Source organism: Micromesistius poutassou (genome assembly GCF_964030765.1).
Source record: "Micromesistius poutassou genome assembly, chromosome: 21".
In the NCBI taxonomy this organism is placed as follows: domain Eukaryota; kingdom Metazoa; phylum Chordata; class Actinopteri; order Gadiformes; family Gadidae; genus Micromesistius; species Micromesistius poutassou.
This window is the reverse complement of record NC_140291.1, coordinates 8,345,073-8,367,193: the sequence shown is the minus strand read 5'-3', so window position 1 is coordinate 8,367,193 and position 22,121 is coordinate 8,345,073. Positions and strand designations below refer to the sequence as shown.

At 42.9% G+C, this 22,121-nt stretch overlaps 1 protein-coding gene across 1 annotated transcript in view; it reads right to left on the bottom strand.

The window, feature by feature from the left end:
* LOC311367068 (wings apart-like protein homolog) overlaps nucleotides 1–21,547 on the bottom strand; it is a 37,600-nt gene extending 16,053 nt beyond the window's left edge. The window contains exons 1-4 of the mRNA XM_084485889.1: nucleotides 21,012–21,547; nucleotides 15,909–16,749; nucleotides 13,550–13,935; nucleotides 8,053–8,165 (exon numbers count right to left, since the gene is read on the bottom strand). Of these exons, the coding sequence (XP_084342015.1) occupies nucleotides 8,053–8,165; nucleotides 13,550–13,935; nucleotides 15,909–16,749; nucleotides 21,012–21,525 (1,854 nt within the window). The 5' untranslated portion in view covers nucleotides 21,526–21,547. The remainder of the gene's footprint in view (nucleotides 1–8,052; nucleotides 8,166–13,549; nucleotides 13,936–15,908; nucleotides 16,750–21,011) is intronic.
* Nucleotides 21,548–22,121: the final 574 nt, after the last annotated feature.

Here is a 22,121-nt window from a genome sequence, read left to right as displayed (position 1 = left end):
ATTGTACTAAATCATTCCAGGGAAGGCCAAAGAGGAAGCGACGGCAGAGATAGTGAGAGTCCTACATGTAGACGCATCCCGTTTGGTTTATCATCTGTGTCCAGGACTTCAAGGACAGACAGTCCACTCTTCATGTGGTCTCCTTATTTGACATGGATGGCAGAGTAGGCCCACTGAGTTATTTTAATCGTCATTTGGTAGATAGCAGGTATTTATCAATGGGATAATAGCTCCCTTTACTTGTCCTGGACATTAACCACCATTAGTCATGGCTGATTATTAAAACTAGTGTAGACAACTGTCATATTTGTTGAAATTCTCTTTACATCCCAACAGCAATCGATCACACGAATACGCTGACAATAAGATAAATAAATCCAGTATCTGTGACCGTCCAATCATTAAACTTGGCCCAAATGAACCGATGGGCTTGTCTGCCTACCTACTAGTCGCTCGAGCGTCTGTTTTCTGGACCTCTATTAATATTCAACTATGAATAATGTTCCATATATTCAAACTTTGTCCCACGTTGTCCTTTTCCAATCATATCATAACACAAGGGTCTGTAGATTGACCGTTTTTTTTTTGTTAGTTTTTTTCTAAAATAAGCAGTATTTTAAAAAGGATTCAATTATTAGGTATTGATGTTTAAATAAATTGATAATATGAATGTTAATATTACACTTATAATAAACTTAATACATCAGAACTGAATATTTTTTCCTCACATGGTGCAGCTCTACTCCCCATCTACCCAGCACTCACAGTTCTTCACAAGGCCAGGCAGACGTATTGTAAGAGCTATTCATGAGTTTGTGGATTTAGAGGGAGGCCTGAACGTAGGGTGGGATGTTTTAGGATGGATACTCAAAATCTAGCTTACTCCGGCTGGTTTCTTTCAATTGCCTACTCTAGCTTTAAGTGTACCTTGTTTATATAAATATATATCACATATATACAAGCAAAATAAAAATACATTGGGCATTGTTGATGATTGGAGCTACTTGTAAATGTTTAGAGATAACAAAAAATAGACCAAGTGAATAATATTGTGATAACCAACATACAGACTAATAACGCAAAATGTTCCAAGGCAATGAAAGTATATGCATATCCTGAGTAAGAGGTTATGAAAAGACCAACTTTGTTTTGTTACGTATAAATCCTAATTTGACCTGGAGGACTTTGCCAAGGTTGTGTTGGATTTTCAGACAAGTACTTAAAAAATAGTTCACCGGTGGACATATGAAGGTTTATGAAGTAAATAATATGTATTATAAATGTGCAAAAAAAATTTAAATCGGTTCATCCTAGCCTGAGAAAAGGCAGAAAGTGTTTATGGTCTCTCTGGCTCATCCTCCAACTACAACAATGCATTGCGCTCGCTGCCCCGACGTCCTGTTTCGGTTTGGAGGGGGGAGGACCACATGCGTGAGTGGTAGCGGCCGCGCGCACACTTTGTGTAAACATATCCCCATGATACGTTGACTAGTTTAGACTTCTGCTCTCGTTTTTTCAAATGCAAAAATGGCCAATAGTTGTTTGGTACCCAGTTGCACCGAAAAGTCTAGGAAGGGACAGAAAGTAAGTTTTCACGTTTTGCCAGTGAGAGACAGTGAGCGTTGCAAACGATGGCTGCGGGCGATAAACAACCCTACAATTGGAGAAGACCCGGTATTGAAATGACAAAAGGTAAAACGATATGCAGTCTCCATTTCAAACTGGAGGATTATGATAGAAATCTTTTCGGCATGATGAGGCACGCTCTAAAAACAAACTGCTGTTCTGTCTGTCTTCGCTGTGAGCCTGTTCCCAGATGACGAACAGGCCAGCACTTCTAATGCACCTCCCGCAGCAAACAGAGCCTGGGTCTGTTGAAGGTGGCGTTGCTGTTTTTAGGCTGTGATAGCCATAGGATAGGATAGGTACATTGTACATACTTGTGGGGTAACAAACCACTTCACTGCAATAATTATTTACGATTACCTTTTTTCCATGTTTTTTTTAAAACTACAATTTATGTGGTATAAATCACGAAGATGCAAAGTAGGTTCAGCATACAGCCATCATGTATGAATGTAGCAAGAATAGATAACAATATCAAGACTTCTCTGCCAAGCTCCAAGAAGATATCACCTCAAGTCACGGGATCAAAGAAGCCTTAGACTCCATCTCTGAAAGACTAAGTGGCGCAGAATCCTGTATAAGTTCAGCTGAGGACCAATTGAACAACCTAGATAACGTCTCTGCATCCACTCAAAGAAAGGTGCTAGCACATGTAGTAATACATGAAAGGAAAACAGCCTTCATAAACAAAGATTTTGGTGCACTCAAATTATCAGAAAAAAAAGCTAAAAAACGAAATGAGACAAATCTGGCACATAGACAGCGTCTAGAAGACACGTTTAATGCCAATAATAACAAAAAGGCATGGGATAGATGAAATCTATGACAGGAATGTCATCTCCAACCAAACCTATTGTGACAGACAATGAATTTGGCTTAGCTAATGACCTAAACACCTTCTTTGCCAGATTCGAATCATTGAACAATTCCTCAAAGTGCACTGAAATACTGAAGGCTGTAACACCTGCCCCCTCAGACAGAATTACCATCACTGAAGAGGATGTCAGAAAAGTGTTTCAGTGTACTAACACAAGGAAAGCTAATGGGCTGGACGAGTGCAGTGCTTTTCTCCTCAAGAATTTTGCATCCGAGTTGGCTCCAGTGTGGCAACCAATATTTCAAACCTCTGTAGACACACACACAATTCCTCTGTCTTGGAAAACCTCACACATAAAACCACTACCCAAAGTCCTATGTCCAAAAGAACATAAGGATTATAGACCCATAGCCCTCACTTCAGTGACTATGAAATCACTTGAAAGAATACTGTTACAACATCTTGTTAGTATAACCAAAGACAAAGTCGATCCCTGTCAGTTTGCTTATAAAAAAAAGGTTGCGGTACGGAAGATGCGGTTGTCACACTGGTCCACTTAATCACTAAACACCTAGATCTGTCTAATGAAAATTATGCAAGGGTGCTGTTCTTAGACTTTTCTTAAGCTTTCAATACAATTCAGTCTGATATACTAGTGTCAAAGAGGTACAGTTGGAACTGAATCCATATTTAATTCACTGGTATGCTTCTTTTCTTACCAATAGAGTACAGAGTGTGAAAGTGAACAGAACCCTCTCCTCAGCATTAACTACTAATGTAACATTTGCCATATGAGAGGGGAGGTTTGAAACTCCACAATCTCAAATGGTACTACTGGGCATGCCAGCTTTGGACAACCTCCTTCTGGTTTAGGCCCAGTTCATCCTTCTCAGGGGTGACCATGGAAGGAGAATCATCAGCTAACATAACTCTTCATGTGCATAGTTCATAGCTACCTAAAAGTTTCCCTAAAGCTTTCACAGTTCACACCCATTTGGGGAAACAACAATTTTCCTCCAGGGGCAAAAGACAAGAGCTTCAAACTATGGGCAGACAAAGGTATTGGCCAAATAGGAGATCTCTTTCAGGAGGATGTTCTCATGTCATTTGGAGATATCAGAAAAAAATTGACATACCTGCTAAACATTTCTATAAATACCTACAAGTCAGAGACTTTGTTTATAAAGCCCCAAAAACCTCTCAGCAGTAGAAAATATTGTGGTAAGTTCTCACCAGAGAAGACTATGATGTCCAAGATTTCCATATTTTAGATTGAAGATTTTGTCATCTGGGTCACCAGAGACATCTGAGGACAAGAGACTTGCTTGGTGTGCAGACTTAGGGGAGGAGATAACTAGGTCTGAATGGCAAACTATTTGTGCCCAATCACAAACAACTAATTCAGGTTTCAGACCGTTACAATTTAAATGGTCCATGAGGCTGTATATCACTCCAGAGGTTTTGAATCGTTTCAATGGTAATATTCCTGATGTAGGTACCAAATGTGAAAGACACAAAGGGACGCTTTTCCATTGTCTATGGTCCTGTTCAAAAATACAAGAATTTTGGAGAGAGGTTGTTGAGACACTTAAATTCTTCAGAGGTGACTCTTCCTTTGTGCCCAAGAATGTGAGTTTTGGGACTCATACCAAAGGACATTAATCTCAGCAGAGCTAAAGGGAAGATGGTTACCCTAATCCTACTTCAAGCCAGAGTAGGGATGTCACGATACCAGACATTTAGTAGTCGATACCAATACCATTGAAATTCCACAATGCTCGATACCCAATTCGATACCATGGTAAAAAACAAACAAAACAATAAATCCATGTACTTCAACATACACTAATTGATTTAAAAAAATTACAAATGTCAAAAAACAGTAATACGTGCTGGAAGCAGGCAGTCATGCAGCTCGCGTTTACACTTGCGTGCATGGCGGGGTTTAAAACATAACTTCCAACGTAATATTAAGTAATATAACACAGGTGCGCAAGGCAGCTGCAGGAGACGCCAACATTGTTTTCAACCGCTCGGTAATGTGCCATATTAATTCCCAAGTTTTGAAAAAAAAAAGAATTTGAAGCGAATAAGCAACGCTGTTTTTGATTTGTTTATTTGGTTTTGAACAAATAGTTTTAGATGCATGCATCTGCTTTGAGTTGGTTTGATACTTTGAAATCGCATATGCTCGCAACACACACACACGACGAGTCGAGGCGGAGCTGTCGCACTCGCTGCAGCTGCCATCTTCCGTGTTCCTTTGGCATTTAACGGCACTTGTAGGCAAGTGCCGTTAACACTTAGGTGTAGAAAAAAAAAAAAAAAAAAAAACAACAATAAACCCATTTGAGGAAAAACTGGTGTTTTGGAGAGGTTTAGTATTCTGGAAAAGTTTGAGTAATTGACTCTTATCCTGACCATTACCTTAGTTTTTTCTATAGTACTTGGAATTTATATTTTCCCATTAACTTTTAATAGTACATGGTTATTATATATGCTTTGGCAATGTACATATATTTACATTAAGTTATCAGATTTATTTCCATGCCAATAAAGCTCTTTGGAATTTCATTAAACAAGGGGAAGAGAGACACACAGAAAGACAGAATTGGGGACTGAACAAGAGAACGGGAGAGAAAAGGAGACACAGGAAATGGACAAGAGAACGGGAAAGAGGGAGACAGAGGGAATGGACAAGAGAACAGGAGAGAGGGAGACCAAGAGGAAATGGACAAGAGAACGGGAGAGAGGGAGACCAAGAGGGAATGGACAAGAGAACGGGAGAGAGGGAGACCAAGAGGGAATGGACAAGAGAACGGGAGAGAGGGAGACAGAGGGAATGGATAAGATAACTGGAGAGAGAGAGACAGAGAGGGAATGGACAAGAGAACGGGAGAGGGAGAGTGTGGACAAGAGAGAGGGAGACAGAGAGGGAATGGATGAAAGAATGATTTAAAGAGGGAAAGACAGATCAAAGGACGGGGCGATGGACAGGGAGAGAAGTTAGGAGGGATTCCAGTCTGACAGTAAAATATGGCATCACTATTCAGGAGTGATCAAACAGCATGGTACACATACAAACACACCCACCCCCCATTTGCTCCCCGTCTATTCGGCTGTTGCCAAACGTGCGGTCAGTGGTCCCCTGGGTGGCTCATAATGAAAGACCAAAACGAGGAGCACTGCGGGACCGACGCACAGACAGACTGATGGGGAGAGGAGGGGAGAGCTGGCTGAGGAGGGGAGCCGGTGGCCAGAGGAGCTGCCAGGAGAGCAGAGAGGGGCTAATAAGCCTAAAGAGGGAGTTAATAAATATAAATTGTATTTTAAAAGCACCTTTCAAGGTACCCAAGGACACTGTACAAATAAAGTGCATATACTCAATAAAAGTACACACATAATCAATAGCAGTCACACTAGGGATGTCACGAGAACCGATACTTCGGTATCAAGCAGATACCAAAATTCAAAAAATGTGACAGTACTCGTTTTTCTTAGTACCGTAGGTACCGAAGATGCAATTCCTCCAGACGTCACGTGGACAGCATATACACCTACACGGGAACATGGAAGACGGCAACTGCAGCTGCAGCGAGTGCGACGGCTCCGCCTTGACTCGTCGATAAAAAGAATAGCAAGAGTCGTGTCTGGAAGTAGTTTGCGTTTGGAACGCTGCGCCGCGTGACAGTTTCAGACGGGACCCGTTTCAATGTTGCGCTTCTAAACACGCATGGTACGACTGCGTTCGGCATCACTTACTTGATGTTGTTTTGATTGAAGATCGGCAGGTTGTAGTGGGTGCGGCGGTGAATGTGTGCGTGCGTGTGCGTTGCGAGCGTATGCAATTTCAAAGTAAACAAACCAACTCAAAGCCGATGCATGCATCCAAAACTATTAGTTCAAAACCAAATAAACAAATCAAAAACAGCATTGCTTATTCGCTTCAAATACTTTTTCTTTTCAAAACTTGGTAATTAATACGGCGCGGTACCGAGCGGTTGAAAACAATGTTGGCGTCTCCTGTGGCTGCCTTGCGCACCTGCGTTATATTACTTAATATTAGGTTGGAAGTTATGTTTTAAACCCCGCCATGCACGCAAGTGTAAACGCAAGCCGCATAGCTGCATGACTGCCTGCTTTCAGCGCGTATTTTTATTTATTTATTATTACTTGAACGCTACATGCCACTGTTCTTTTTTTGTAATGTTAATAGTGGTTTATTTTTATTCATTACTTCAAGGCTACATGCCAGTGCCACTGTTTTTTGTAATGTTTAAATGTTTTTAATAAATAAAGTACATGGGATTTATTGTTTTGTTTTTGACCGTGGTATCGAATTGGGTATCGAGAATCGTGGAATTTCACTGGTATTGGTATCGACTACTAAATTTCTGGTATCGTGACATCCCTAGTCAGAATGAAGCAGAAATTCTAATTACATTCAAGCAACCAGGTGACTGACTCAGCAGACCGATCCACTCAGCAGACCAGAAACATCAGCCTAGATTCTTCTTCCCAAAAACAGCTCCACAGTGTACTCTTCCCATTGGGAGTTTAATTTACATGATCTGGGGAATCATTTCCACCTGTCTAAATGCCCAGCAACTTAGCCTACCAAAGAAAAAGCTGGATTAAAAACCAGTACAGCCCAACATGATCCCAGATGCTCAGGTCTGAGGCTCCAGCAAGGGGGCTTCAGGATGGGGCCCTTCCACTGAAGGACAAGGCCCTTCCACTGGAGGACGGGGCCCTTCCCCTGGAGGAGGGGGCCCTGCCACTGGAGGTTGGGGCCTTTCCCCTGGCTAGCAAATGTAAGAACCAGAGCTCAATGGGCTGATTAGTTAAACAGAAGCAGCGTTTCGTTTCCTCTCTCCCATGGGGTCCATTCCATAAATAAGCCAGAGGAGGCAGAGCAGTTCTTGTCTACCTCTGCTCTCCATCCACACGCACCGAGCTGTAGTTGGTCTGCCTCCCATGGACGGGCCTTCAGCTCTGCTGCACCTGCACTCTGGACTAATCTCCCCACCTCCGTTAGAGAGGCCAAGTCCATTTATTCGCCCACTGTCATTTTCAACTGGGAGACGAAACACCCAAGCTCGAAATAGCACAAAACTCTTTAAAAAATGCAGTATCAGTGCACTATAGGGGTGGAACAGTTCACAAAATTCACAGTTAGGTTCATATAACGGTCACGGTTCAGTACAGTACGTTTTTAGTAAAGCAGAAGCAAGGTAGGGGTGTGGGGTGTGGTCTGTGCGTACTTGCGTGCGTGTGTGCTTGCGTATACACTTTCCTATTTTGGGAAAATGGCTAAAACGAAAAAAGCCATGATAGTGTACTAGAGTCTGCAGATTAGTTTTGCTGTAAATAGCAAGTGAACCAGCCATTACAGCTGGGATTCCAAACGTATTTTAAAAACGACAGTGAAGGTTATTTAATGTGACCTGATAGGAGTCGAAGTTAAAGGTGAAAATAAAGACGTGACGTAAAGTCTAAAACATCTCATTGAGATGATGGAGGGGGAATAAAGTATATTTGAGTTGGTGAGCCGTGTTGCTGAAGAGGGGGATGGCACTGGGATGGACAGAGAGGAAGAGGCTCCTGACCTTCTTGAAGATGCGTCGGTGGCTCTCCTGGTTCTTGTCGGCCTGCTTGCTGCTGGCTGGTCTCCTTGGGGAAAGCAGGGCCTGCGCCACCCTGAGGCTCTCTGCCAGGGAGTCTGACAACACACGGAATGTAAGGTCAGTATGTACATGTACTCAGTAATACACAAGAGACCAGACCCACAGGTCTGGAAAGTTGAGGAAATCAGACATCAAGGAAATGGTAACTTGGGTTTCAAAAGACAGTTAAGATGATTAGAAAATACTCTTTCCTTGAGCAGTTATGTTTAAAATATCTGACCTTCTGCCATGCAAATACACACCAGCACAGAATTTTTTTTCTACCTGGTTTATAATATTTTGTGCATCAGAAAATGAACAGGAAAAAGGACTGGTGATGAAAACAGCTGACGTATAATGCGTTACACATGTTTTTCTATACAAGTATGACACACACACACACACACACACACACACACACACACACACACACACACACACACACACACACACACACACACACACACACACACACACACACACACACACACACACACACACACACACACACACACACACACCACCTGTTGCAAGGCGATGAGCAGTGCACTCACAGTATGAGGTAAACTGAGTCTTTGTGAACATGGATTCGTCACAGCCACCACCTCAACACTCACTCAATGGGATCCCTCATTCAGTTCTGGGAACACGTGGAACATTTTGAGTTGTATTGAAGATGAATTATAACTGGTGACTTCAATTTTCACACTGATGATTTTAATGTGTGCAAAAAAACTTTTTACCATTTTTGACACATTTGAAATGTCTCAACATGTGAAAGAGGCTACTCATTGTAAGGGGCACACTCTAGACCTGGTTATCACAAAGGGTCTCAATGTTTCAGATCTCTCGGTGACTGATCCTTCACTGTCGGACCATTTCTGTGTTTTCTTTAATATATCTTTTGTTCCCGACATACAGACAAAATCTACTGTCAAATACTGTCAAAAAACGGTATGTATGTATGTATATATATATATATATATATATATATATATATTCTAATGTACTTATCTGACCTAAAGACTAATCTTTAGGTCAGATTGAAGATAATGGTCCATAGATGATATGGGCTAAAGGATTTTTGTCAAAGTCCAAAAACCTGGGATCGTTAGTCAATTTACTGTTTTTAACTAAATTCAAAATGGCGGAAAATCTGGGAACTGGAAGTCATAGGTTCTTGAGGCATATTTGTTCAGCATGTGGATATGTATGTGTGAGCAATGTTTCATGAGTGTAAAACCGGTGTCAAACCGGTTACGAGATATGCTTGTGCAAAGTTAGCATTTTTGGACAGTTGGTATAGCTCCACCTTTGGGCCAATCAGTGTAATATTTGTTGTCTGCTAATTTTGGGTCAACCTCTACAGGTCTAGTAAGTTTCATAAAAAGCATGTGATCGGTGTAGGCTGTGTAAGTCAAACGCGTCAGAATATAAATAATAATAATAAAAATAACAATTTCAATTTCAATTTCAATAGGTTGCCTCGCACTTTGTGCTTGGCACCTAATAATGCCAAAACCCTATTTGAAACTGTTGACAGACTGACCAAGCCCCCAACACAAATTCCACTTGACCTTCATTCCACGCAGAAATGCAATGAGTTTGCAGCATTTTATTCTGATAAAATTTAAGGCATCAGACGCGCCATCAATGTCTCCACTTTAAACAAAAATGTTGGACTACCACCCTGTTCAGGCAAAAGTAACGTGGCAATGACATGCTTTAATGTCATAGACTCAAACTCTTGTGGAAACTGTGACACAATTAAAGCCATGCACCTGTTGCCTTGATACTTTACCTACTAACCTCTTTAAGGATGTTTTTGACTGCCTAGCAATAGACATATTGCAAATAGTTAACAACTCTCTCCAATCAGGCAATTTCCCAAAAGCCTTAAAAACTCCAGTTATTAAACCCCTTTTTAAAAAGTGGAGCCTAGATGCCTCTATTATTAACAACTACAGACCAATATCAAATCTACCCTTCATAAGTAAGATCATTGAGAAAGTTGTCGCCCAGCAATTTAGTGACTTCCTGGCATCAACTGGTTGCTATGACACCTTCCAATCCGGATTTCAACCCCTTCACAGCACCGAGACCGCCCTTATTAAAGTTGTAAACGACATCCGTCTTAACACAGACTTGGCAAAATCTACTACTAGACCTCAGCGCTGCATTCGACACCGACCATACAATACTTTAGGACAGATTAGAAAACTGGGTGGGGCTTTCAGGCACAGTCTTAAATTGGTTTAGGTCCTACCAACAAAATAGGAACTACTTTGTTTCCATTGGCGACTTTGTTTCAGAATCAACAAACGTGACATGTGGAGTCCCACAAGGTTCGATCTTAGGACCCTCTATTCAACATCTACATGCTCCCACTAGGGCAAATCATGCAAAATAATATCATTGCTATGCTGATGACATGCAAATGCACATTGAGCAAGTCATTGGACTTGCTCAATGCACTGAGCAAGTCATTGGACTTGCTCAATGCACTGAGCAAGTCAGTGCATTGAGCAAGTCAGTGCATTGAGCAAGTCAAAGTCTGGATGTGCCGAAATTTCCATCAACTAAATGAGGACAAAACTGAGATAATTGTATTTGGTGCTAAAACCTTTAAGCTAAAGGCTTAAAGTAACCCAACACCTTCACTCTCTGTCCCAGAGCTGTCCCAAACTATTATTTTTCAACCGATTAATGTAGCGATTATTTTTTCGATTAGTCGACTAATCTGTTGATTAATCTTAATTTTAATTACAATTAATTAATAAAAATTAATCGAATGATCATTTTTTTCAGTTACCGATTATTTCACATTACTTGATCAATATAACTTTTCACACAATAAGGATATCAAAACATTTCTTGTTACCATAAATATTTACTAAACATTTCTTTAACATTGGCACTTTTTGTGCAATTAAATTGTGCAAACATGGCAATTAAATTGTTCAAACTGCTAAATAATGCATTCTGATGTCAGATGCAGCATCTAACAAAATAAATAAGAAGTCCCCCAGGAGGAATATACCAAAAATGAAAACACTTGTCTACTTGTGTGTGTGTGTGTGGGCTTGTGCACGAGCACGGGACAAGCCGATAGGAGTATAAAAGACTATTGAACGGAGAAAATAACTAGACAATAGTAGTTGCTGACTTATTCTCATAACTATATACAGTCCTATTAGTTTGTCCCTCTCCTCTCTTATGTCACTTTTCCACCGACAGTATCAGTTCGACTCAACTCTCCTCGGTTCCAGGCACGTTTCCATCTAAAAAAGTACCTCTTCAATGTGGGCGGGTCGTAGAAAAGAACCTCTCCACCATGGGCGGGTCGTCATTAGGTTTTAATCACGGGAGACTCGATTCCCGGGAAATCTGAATCTGATCAAGACTATTTCCTGATTCCCGGGAAAGGTTATGATGGGAAATAAAATAAAATAAAAAGTCCAATGACTGCGCATCTATTGTTGTCATACGGTAACATTGATGGAGGCGAAACTCGAGCCCTAGGAAAGGAACGACACTAAAACAATACAGCGAAACGCTGATCCTCCGGAGCCGGTCCGTGGACTCCAGCCACGCCGGACACACACAACCACGTGCAGCCTAACTCTAGCCCCGGGAAAGGAGTGACACACACGGCGAAACGCTGTCAGTTGAAACGCTGACAGTCCCATAAGCCCTCACAGCAAATTTGAGGTCGCTAGCCCATGAGCTCTAGCGCCACCAACAGGTCAGAGTTGGACATGCATTCATGTTTATAACTTTTGACCCATTCATCCAATATTCACAAACAAGGTATCATTGGAATCCTTGGGCTAAGCCAAGTTCAACACACCCTATGACGTCATTTTGCACCATGATGGATTTTCCGCCATCTTGGTATATGTCAAAAACCTTAAAAATGTTTCAGCTATCACAAATTTTGTCCAATCATCTCGAAACTTGGCACAGATGATGTTCGAATGTCCGAATCCAACAATATATTATCAAAATCCACTTTGGCTGTTTCCCATTGCAAATTTGCTTCTGCCATGGTCGGAGGTTTGTGTCTGTCTAGTTCTCTAGCCAAGCGGTGAAGAAACATGGCAGACACTGTGTTTACATCTCGTACGCGAGCTCCCGCCCCCCTCATTCCTTATTGGTGGGCTTACAAATTTGCGGAATTAGTGGTTTGTAGTCCTCGGCCCTTATAGCAGGCAAGCAAATTTCCCCATGAGATGACGTCAAACGCGTCATTTGACGTCATCTCAGGAGCAATGTAATCAGGACAGCTGGGCGACTGGAGGACTGGGTTAGACTGAGGGAAGAAACACGCTTTTTTTAAATATTATAATAGCGATTTTATAATGATAGAACGCTGGTTCTGAATCTGTGAACCATCCCTTTAAGTAGTCTTTGCGGTATGTCTATCACAAGCGTTGATAGTGAGATGACAATGAATTTTCGATACATCGTGCAGCCCTATAGATCAGTCTACCAGCCTACCCAGTGGACTGTAGCAAACGTTGCTCATCAGTCCTTCATATATCTGGGTAGACGCCCACTTGTGATGTCACTATGCAAATCATTCCTTCCCTGTGCCAAACGTCATACCAGCTAATCACACCCACACCTGGTGGCATGACATGAGCCCTTTATCCAATACCATACATAATTAATATTGACTAGATTTAATTGTTTGAATATATAGAGACATAAGATAACATGTGCTTTATAAATCCCAGAGGCGAGAATTTTTGGTCTGAGAGTAATGGTTAAGTTTCTTTTCCATTCAAAAAATTTAATGAATTTGGTTAGTTTGTTGGTATTCAATTTGCCTAAAGCTTAAGTTTAGTAATAAAGTATGCCTGAGTTTATTGGGAACAGACGCTTTACCAACTTCATTGTGATCCCCTTGGCAACAGACTGGCTTCAGCCTTTTAAACATCAATAATAAGCTTTACATTTCCCCCAGCGGCTGACTGGGCATCTTAAATGGGGCTTAACAGTACGTTTATAAAAAAGGAGTGAAGGAAGCAGCTCCCTTCCTCAACATGGACAATGTTTACCCGCTACACACTGGATTAGCGTGCCTGTGCGGGAACTTGTGTCAATGTGCGTGTCTGTGTGTACTGGTGTGTGATTGTGCTGTGGTGTAGACAGGGGAAAGGTGGTGTAAATAGATATTTGTGTATACTGGTAATAGTGAGTACATGGCATTACACTATTTTGGAATGGAATGTCGGTTTTTTAAACTTATGATGCCAGTGCTCATGGAAGTCTGTGAAGCTCAAAGTGTGTTTGTATGTGGCACATGCTGAATGGACTGGCCAACATCCACTGTGAAACACCATCACATACCTCTGAAGCCTACTCTGCATCAACAGAGCCAACACCAGCTCAGCCTCCTGGCCCCTCAGTACTGTACGAGTGTGTTGGTACTAACCTGATCCCATACTTCTGTCTGCCCGGCGGGTCTCTGTGGTTTTCTTCTCCTTATCCTCCAGTTCCTCGAGGGCCCTCCATCTGTCAAAGGGGTCGGGCGGGCTGTCCACGGGTGTTTCCATGGAGACCGGGGACTCCGCCCTGTCCACCTCCATGACACTCTTGGCCTTCTTCCTCTTCTTGGAGAGTATGGCGTGCTCGCCAGGGTCCTCATCATGCTCACTGTCGCTGTTGCTCATGTCGTCGAAGCCAAAGTATTTGATCTTATAATTGGAGCTGCCTGCCGGTTGGTCGCTGTAGTCGGCTCCCTGCTGGGCGTCGGGATCGTCAAACCCAAAGAGGTCCTTCTTGGCGTCCTTCTTCACTTTGCTCTGGGCAGGCCTCACCCTGAGGAGGAATAAAGTGTCAAAAAAAGATGGCTTCTGCTTCCCTCCAACTAGGGATTAAGAAGATCCGGTTAACACCTTCCATATTTTTTGTAAAGAGTTTGCTCGCCACTATGGTCGGGAGACCATAGGGACTACCAGACTATTCAGATATTACCACGTTGGGTACGTATTCAGTTTTCCATTTTGGGAATTTGATTTGTGCCGCACCATAAGCAGTGATCACAGTCACTGCTTATGGCAGAACTGACATCTAGCATCGCTACAGGCTATCCTCCGTTCATGCAAGCTGTCAGGTCGCAAGTCTGTCTTGATCTATACACAGAGAGTGAATGAAGTTTAGAATATTTTATACTTTTGTATAATATTTACAATAAATGGTTATTTGAGATTTACAATTTAAAAAAAGACGCAGTTAAGGCGGCAGGCCTGTGTTGCTTAAGCGGCCGCCTAAGCTGTCATGTTCGGTTGGAAACCCTGTAACACAACAATCCATAGTAGACTCAAAGTACTCCACGGTTTCAGAACATATCTGAAAAAGATGGACGGCCCCAAAAACCTCCAGTATATCACGCCCCCTCTCTGAAGTACAGCAATCTGAGAGAACTGATTATAACTTGCTGAAAACTCACCTCAGAGTTTCACAGCGGAGCTTTGGATCTCGGTGAGCATGGCGGTCACCCATCACTTATCACTATATACCTCAGGATTGGGACCTCTGTGCCTTGGTATTATAAACCAGATGAATGGAGCCGAGCCATATTGGTAACCACATCGCATCAGAGCCTGGAGAAGCAGCACACGCTTCCGCCATTCTAGTGACAGGTGAGTAGCCCTTGTTCACGACCATGAAGAACACACAACATGAAGGTGTGCACCGAGACGCTGAGAAAGGCCCGGAGAAGGAGGGCAACGTTCAAGGAGGCTAGTGTGGAGGACACATGCTACAGCTCGGAATAAATACCACTCTGAAACAGGACCCATTACGTTGCACCATTTGGGCTGCCAGGAATCTGGTGGGACACTTCAAAATAAGTATAAAGGCGACAGCTGCCTTGAAAGAAACAATGGCAGCAGAGCGTTGTCGTGCACAAATTAAATCAAGAAATAGTCCAAGAAGAAGACCCTCCTCAAGGAGATCACCAGAAGAAGACCCTCCTCACGGAGATCACCAGATGACAACGGTAAAGTTGGGAGCCCAACAGCATGTTCCTCCTTTCCTCCAGAAAGTGAACAAGGACCTGGTCTAAATTGAGGTTAGACGAGGACTGAAACATCAATCTTTAATTTCAAATGATATATTCAGTCGTGAGTACAGAAAGCAGAAAAAGTATATTTGCTTCTTTTTGCTGAGGTTAAAGTCAGAGTTAGAATGTGTTCTTTGCATAATTGAAAAACTGTTTGGTCACCATAATATGTGACCAAAGAGTTTGCAGATGGATAGGTTTGGAGAGATGTGATATGGTGATTTAAAGTCTGATACCAGACTAAATCAAATCTGGGTGAACGGGCACATCCCTTCCAACCATCATGTTGTTATGGCCCAAGAACTGGAATCTGGGCCAACACTAGTAAACTTATCAAAGAGCCGTTGGGAAGACAAGCTCAAACATCCTGTCCGACACCATATCCACACTGTAAAAATACACAAGCTCCTTCTTGCTTCTCACGATTGAGTTTATTTGACATCATTTAGACTAAATCACCAACAAGATGTAACGCTGCCCCTTTCATTGATTGTCCTTCTGGCCCAGGCTGAGTGCCGTCTGCTCCAAGACGTTCTGCTATTACATAGCATGACTGCTGGATCCCAGATGAGACAGTGGCGTATAAGGTCTTCCCATAGTCATGATTTTGACCTTTTACAGTGCTTAGCTATGGTTATTTACGATTAAACTTGGAATAAATCAACCGTTGAAACCAAAAACAAAGATCCCGCTATGTGCTTGTGTAACATGCTCGTGTTTGCTGTACCTGGGTTTGGTCACCTCCGCTTCACTCTTCTTCCGCTGCCATCCTGCCTCAGAGAGATCGACAGCACTCCCTGTGGTAGCGAGGCAAAGACCGCTTACACTGCTACTACCACCACCACCACCACCACCACCACCACCAACTACACCACCACCACTAGAGGGCGGCCCGCCACTGGTAAAGTCCTCCACCCCTCGCTCCTGAATGGTGACGTTGCACACCGACAGGCAGGAAGGGTGGAGCACGGTGAAGTCCCTGGACCGGCCCCTCCCACTGCTGCTCGGCTTATTACTGGTGTCGGACGGGTTCTTGGGGGGGCCTGCACCAGGCACACCACCGGAGTCTGATGACTTCCCGGCACCCTGCTTGTTGGGTCTCCTGTACGTCCGACAATTGGTGCTTCGGAGAAGCGAGGAAGAGGAGGTCTGTGATTGGTCCAACGATGGCTCGACCGGGATGTCCCAATCGCTCCCGAAATCCTCACTCTCACCGGGGCTCTGGGGTCGCGGGGGAGACGGGACCTTCTCCTCCTCCCTGGTCCGCCCCTCTGCCATGCCCAGGCCCGCTGCCCCGCTGCGGCCCAGTACGTATCCACTAGTGGTGCTAACACTGGCGGCCCACTGCCTTGAAGGGGGGTTTCGGGGGGCTTGGCTTAGCGAAGGAGTGGGGAGGCCCATGATGGCGTCCCAAGCATCGTAGGAAGAGGAGTCCCCCTTGGACTCTGTCTTCAGAGTGGTGGTCAACGCCATGGGCTTCTTGTCGCTCTCCGAGGCATTCCGGTACCAAGAGTAGCTGTGCTGCTTCTCAGACGAGGCAGGAGAGGAGCCGTGCTTGGACTGGTTGCCTGCAGGCCAACAACAAAGAGACAGAGAGCAAAGTATTACGTTCAAGGCTGCTTGATGTAGTAGTAGGCTTAATAGTCTACAGCAATCATTATTTCATGATCATACTAGGTCATTGATCACAAGTCAATGATGCACATACGTTTTATTGCAATAAGAACAATTACAAACATAATCAGGCCCATAAGATGGCTTTGTGGCCATCTTTAAAAAAAAAAAAAAAAATTGTTATTCTTTTACAGTGAATAGGCTAATTTCCATACTAGACCTGCACAGTAAGCACTTAAGTTTGTATAGAATACAGTTTCTGTATTCTCAATAAAAGATCAATGATTAATTTTTTTGTTGATTTATTTGATAGATCTATCAAATATTTTTTAATTTTAATATTGAGAATCGAATCGTGGGGAATTCTCAAGTATCGAAAATAATTGAATCGTTGGCTGAAGAAATCAATATCGTATCGAATGGACATGAAGGCTCCGATTCACACCCCTAGTGACCAGTGCCGGACATCTGTATCAACGGCAAATAACACTTTTCCAGTGAAGAGTTTTGAAAGTGCATTGCATTAGTCCTACAATACAGTGCAGTCCTACAAAACAGAGTACAATTGTATGTAACCCTCGTGTGTGTGTGTGTGTGTGTGTGTGTGTGTGTGTGTGTGTGTGTGTGTGTGTGTGTGTGTGTGTGTGTGTGTGTGTGTGTGTGTGTGTGTGTGTGTGTGTGTGTGTGTGTGTGTGTGTGTGGCCATATTTGGAAAAGATTGGATGATGAGTGCACATCACACGCTGAATGCATGTTTTTCTTTTCAACATAATACCCTGTTGTGAGGCTTTTAAAAGCTCTATAAATAAGATGCTTTGATCCTGAAGCACACAAGCAAGTTCTCTTTATTCTGCACCATCTTAGCTTTTGGTCAACCCAAAACAAGGAAAAAATATTTTCAGAGAAAGACCGCTTTAGAAAGGGCTTTGAGAGAAATCCTGCCTCCTCTGAAATTCGTGGGGTTAATGGAACCAAACCGCCCAACAGATGATGCAACCCTTTTAATGGTAATTTGTGATACTTATTCATCACAAAATTAGCTTTTGGTTTGGTTAGTAGTAAAAAAAAGGAAATGATCTGTGTTCAAGTAAAGTACACATCATTTCAATATATCTAAACCAACATTTAGAGCCCCTATAAAACTAAAATAAAATAATATAAAAAATAAAAATGTAAATCATAAAATACTTTTATTAATGATTCTCTTTTTTCTAGTTTAGATATTTTCAACTTTTAGGAGGAAGGCATCGCGGCGTCTTAGTGCACCAACAACGGGACTCTAAATAAAAAAAAGTAAGTGCGTTAAACATACCGGTGCCGCAGCACTGCAGCGCGCCTCTGACTAGCACCTAGCACTAATAGGAAGCGTCGCGCTGCAGCGTCAAAGGGAAGACCAAGGCATGCAAACTTGTCACCTTCAGCGAAAAAACGCTTTTTCAGGGGTGGAGAGGCTGTGCAATTCGACAGTATGGGGGTTGTACATAGAAAATAACCCCCTGACATCCGCAACACAGACTCCATATCACAGTTCAAATCAAAACTCACCTTTTCATATCTGTGTACCCCCCCGATCTTCCCTTCCCACATCACAATCACCCATTGTCCACCTTATTTTAACTGTTTGATGAATGTATATTAGGGCTTTGACTCCGAACTTCGTTATTCGAATATAATTTGAATATTTAAAAAAATTATAATATTCAAACGAATATTAGGCAGCCATTAATATTCAAACCTTTGCGCAACAGGGATTTCTAAAGGTTACTGTACAGTGGCGGAGACTGCAAGAGCTGAAACATCACTATGGTAGAGCTAAGATGGTTCTACGAGCGCTTCAGACCAACCTTACCAACTAACGACGTACGAAAGAGATTCGTAGCAAAGAACGTTTCGGGAAACATGTGAAATGTTAAGGTAGAACTTAAAGAAGAGGTTACGAATACCGGCGCTTTTGCGCATGGTAAGGCTATGTGCACGGTGCGCCAACTGTTTTTATGGGATAGAGAGACCCCCTTAAAGATGAAAAGATAATTCAAACCCTTCGCCGGCAATTTAGCCTACTATCGAGTTCACTCACCGTGTGCCTAATGCTTTACAACATTTCCACCCTCTCCATCAATCAACATATTTTTAGGCTTCAGTGAACTATGCTATTATTTTCATAAATAAATAAACAGTTAAAGTTAGGCGCAGCGTGATACGGAACTCTCCAAACTGATTGGACGTCATAGCAGTCATGTATATGCCCATTAAACAGTTAGGAACCAATCAGATCGCTTGATTTAAACCACCCGTTTTATAATATATTTGAATATATTAGAATATTAATATTAATAAACAAACAAACTTCAAATATTATTTTTGGGCAAAAGTCCCATTGTATATATGTTCTGTACGTCGTCCTTGAGAGCTGTGAAAGGCGCCTTTAAAATAAATATATTATTATTAGAAAATAATAGGGACGGCTGTTATGACGCACGCCGATCGCTGGTGGTGTATGTTGGGCTTTATACATAATTTACGTTCCCTTTTACCTCCTTAAATAACAAGTGAGAGAGCCCCTATAGCCCTTGACACACACACACACACACACACACACACACACACACACACACACACACACACACACACACACACACACACACACACACACACACACACACACACACACACACACACACACACACACACACACCTTATCTCCGCATTTGTAGATCAGGAAGTTCGACCGTGAGGGTCATTCACACTTGATGCCCAATATGCTCACATCGCTGTCGCTCAGTCATCAGTACAATCTCTGGCTGGTTTAGGGCTTGCAAGTGACGGGATATGACGTTGGTCAGGTCTCTGTATGTTTTGGTTTGACCGCAGACAGCACAGAGGTAGAACGGGCAGAACTCATCGCGATCATCTTAAATGTTGCTGCAGCGATGCATCATATATTCCGTTACATACACAACATCTCCATCGATCGATGAAACATTGGAGCATGAGTTAGAAACGGATAGAAGAAACGACGAACAAGAAAGGCGTCGCGGGGACGCTGGGACAAATGTAGTTGATTTCTATGTTTAACTGAGAAAACAGGGAGTGGAAGGACGGGGCTGTATAATGTTCAGCTAACTGTTAATAATAATTGTTACAAGAGTATCGTATGTGTGTGCGCGAGAATGGCAGTTTGTGCGTGTGTAAGAAACTCAGCGAGAGTGAGTGGACGAGCGAGGAGAGAGAGCGCTAGCGTGTGTCAGTTTAGTGAAGTAATGAACGAGTCCGGTTGTGTCTGTGCAAACGTGTTCTGTAAAGTTAGTGAAACTAAGAGTAAAGTACCCAGCATGTCAAGAATCGGTGGCCGCCTCAATCCGACAATATTCAAACCTATAAGCATACCAACTGCTGGTCAAAGTGAAGGGTGTTACCCCGAGAGATCGGCCCTCGAGGGAACATCTTCCTGTGCTCCTCGACTACGGTCTACTACTAAAACATTTTCTATATACGCTTGCAGCTGTGAACTCATGCATTGTCATTTATTGTATGATGTGTACTTTGTTAACGATAACACCTATCATTTAGTGTTCACCACGAATGACTCTGATGAGCAGTGCCACATTTAAATATTTTTTAAACCATCTCAGCAAACAAAAGGCAACAGGCTGATTATCGTTTAGGGTGCGGGTGCCACTCAATGACATGCAAACGTAGATCGAAGCGTCATCAACACGCCCACTCAACTGGTCTGAAATGCCTGAAATGACATTCTACTGCTCATTCACATATAAGGTAATTAACATTTCCGCCGGCTAAAATACTACCTCCAGGGTAGTCTTTTTTCAGGAGGTCCAACGTCAGGATATGTCATTCACATATACGGCCTGTCGGGAGAATGGCGGGTTGTTCTTCCATATGTGAAAGCAGCTATTATTTATTTAGCTTTTTTTTTATTACCTTATTTTGAACTAAATTGTAATATATGGTGTGAATAGTAGCTGGTTTTGTCAATAACTCCCTCAATTGGGATTAGATTGGCCTCAAAACTCTCATATCAATCAATCATATCCCGACACTGGAAGTTGATTACAATGTAATGACATAACGCGACTAAACGTTCCTTGATAAAAAGCATTACCTCATCCGTGAACAAGATTTCTACCTGAATGAAGTCAGAGAGAGAGATTTACCAAAATATGAACAGTACCAGTACATTTACACATCATATTACCTGTAGTGGAGGCGGTGGTGGTGGTATTGAAGAAGACTGCAGTGTTCTCCAAGACCCTGGGCTGGCTCCGGTCACTGCTCAATGCTGCTGAGGTCCCCCTACTGAGCGTAGAGGACAGGGACCAGCCTTGGAGGGCGGTGGAGGACTTGCTGGAGGTATCCAGGGAAAAGCCAGGCCTCTCTGCCTGGGGAGGCTCAGCGGAGACGGGCTTGGCCGGGGATGGCTTGCTCCCTGACCGGGATGACACCGGTTTGGACTCATCGTCGCTGTCGAAGCCATACGGATCCTCTGAGCTGTCTTCTGTCATGCGGGACCGCTTGTGGCCGCCCTGAACAGCGTCATTTTTTGCAGCACTGCTGGCAGGGGCGACGCGCTTGGAGCTCACTTTGGCTTTGTAGGTGGTCTCGCCCCATTTGGTGCTGAGGGTGGCTCTCTTGTTGGACAGTACCTCATCAAACTTGGACGTGCCCTCCCCTCCCTTCCGACTGTAGGTTTTACCAAATCTGGACGTCATTGTTGTTGCCTATGAATCATATTTTCTGAAATACAAATAAATACAAAAACAAGAATTAAGAAGAAATCAAGGTAATGGAGTCACTAACCTCTTGTCCATATTGATTATTTCCCCCAACACACTAGCGAAGAATAAAACCAAAATATGTCTGAAATTACCGTATTTTACTTGGTTAAGCAAAACACCGGCATACATATCGTTGGTTAGAGTGGAGATCGACCCAAAACGTCTCATCCACTTGCCCTCTTAGCCTAGCATAACATCTCCTCCTCTTGCCCCCTTAACCTAGCATAACATCTCATCCACTTGCCCTCTTAGCCTATAACATTTCATCCACTTTCCCCGTTGGCCTAGCATAACATCTCATCCACTTGCCCCGTTAGCCTAGAATAACGTCTCGTACATATACAGCCTAGCCTAACGGCTCGTCTATTAACGATGTTAGCCTAGCATAGCGTCTCGTCCACTTGCCCCGTTAGCCTACATAACGTTAGCCTTGCATAGCGTCTCGTTAGCCTAGCATAACAAGGCCACACCGACCCCGTTAAATTAGCCCGCTAGGGCGCAACAAAGCAGAGCAAACTCAAAGATATTCG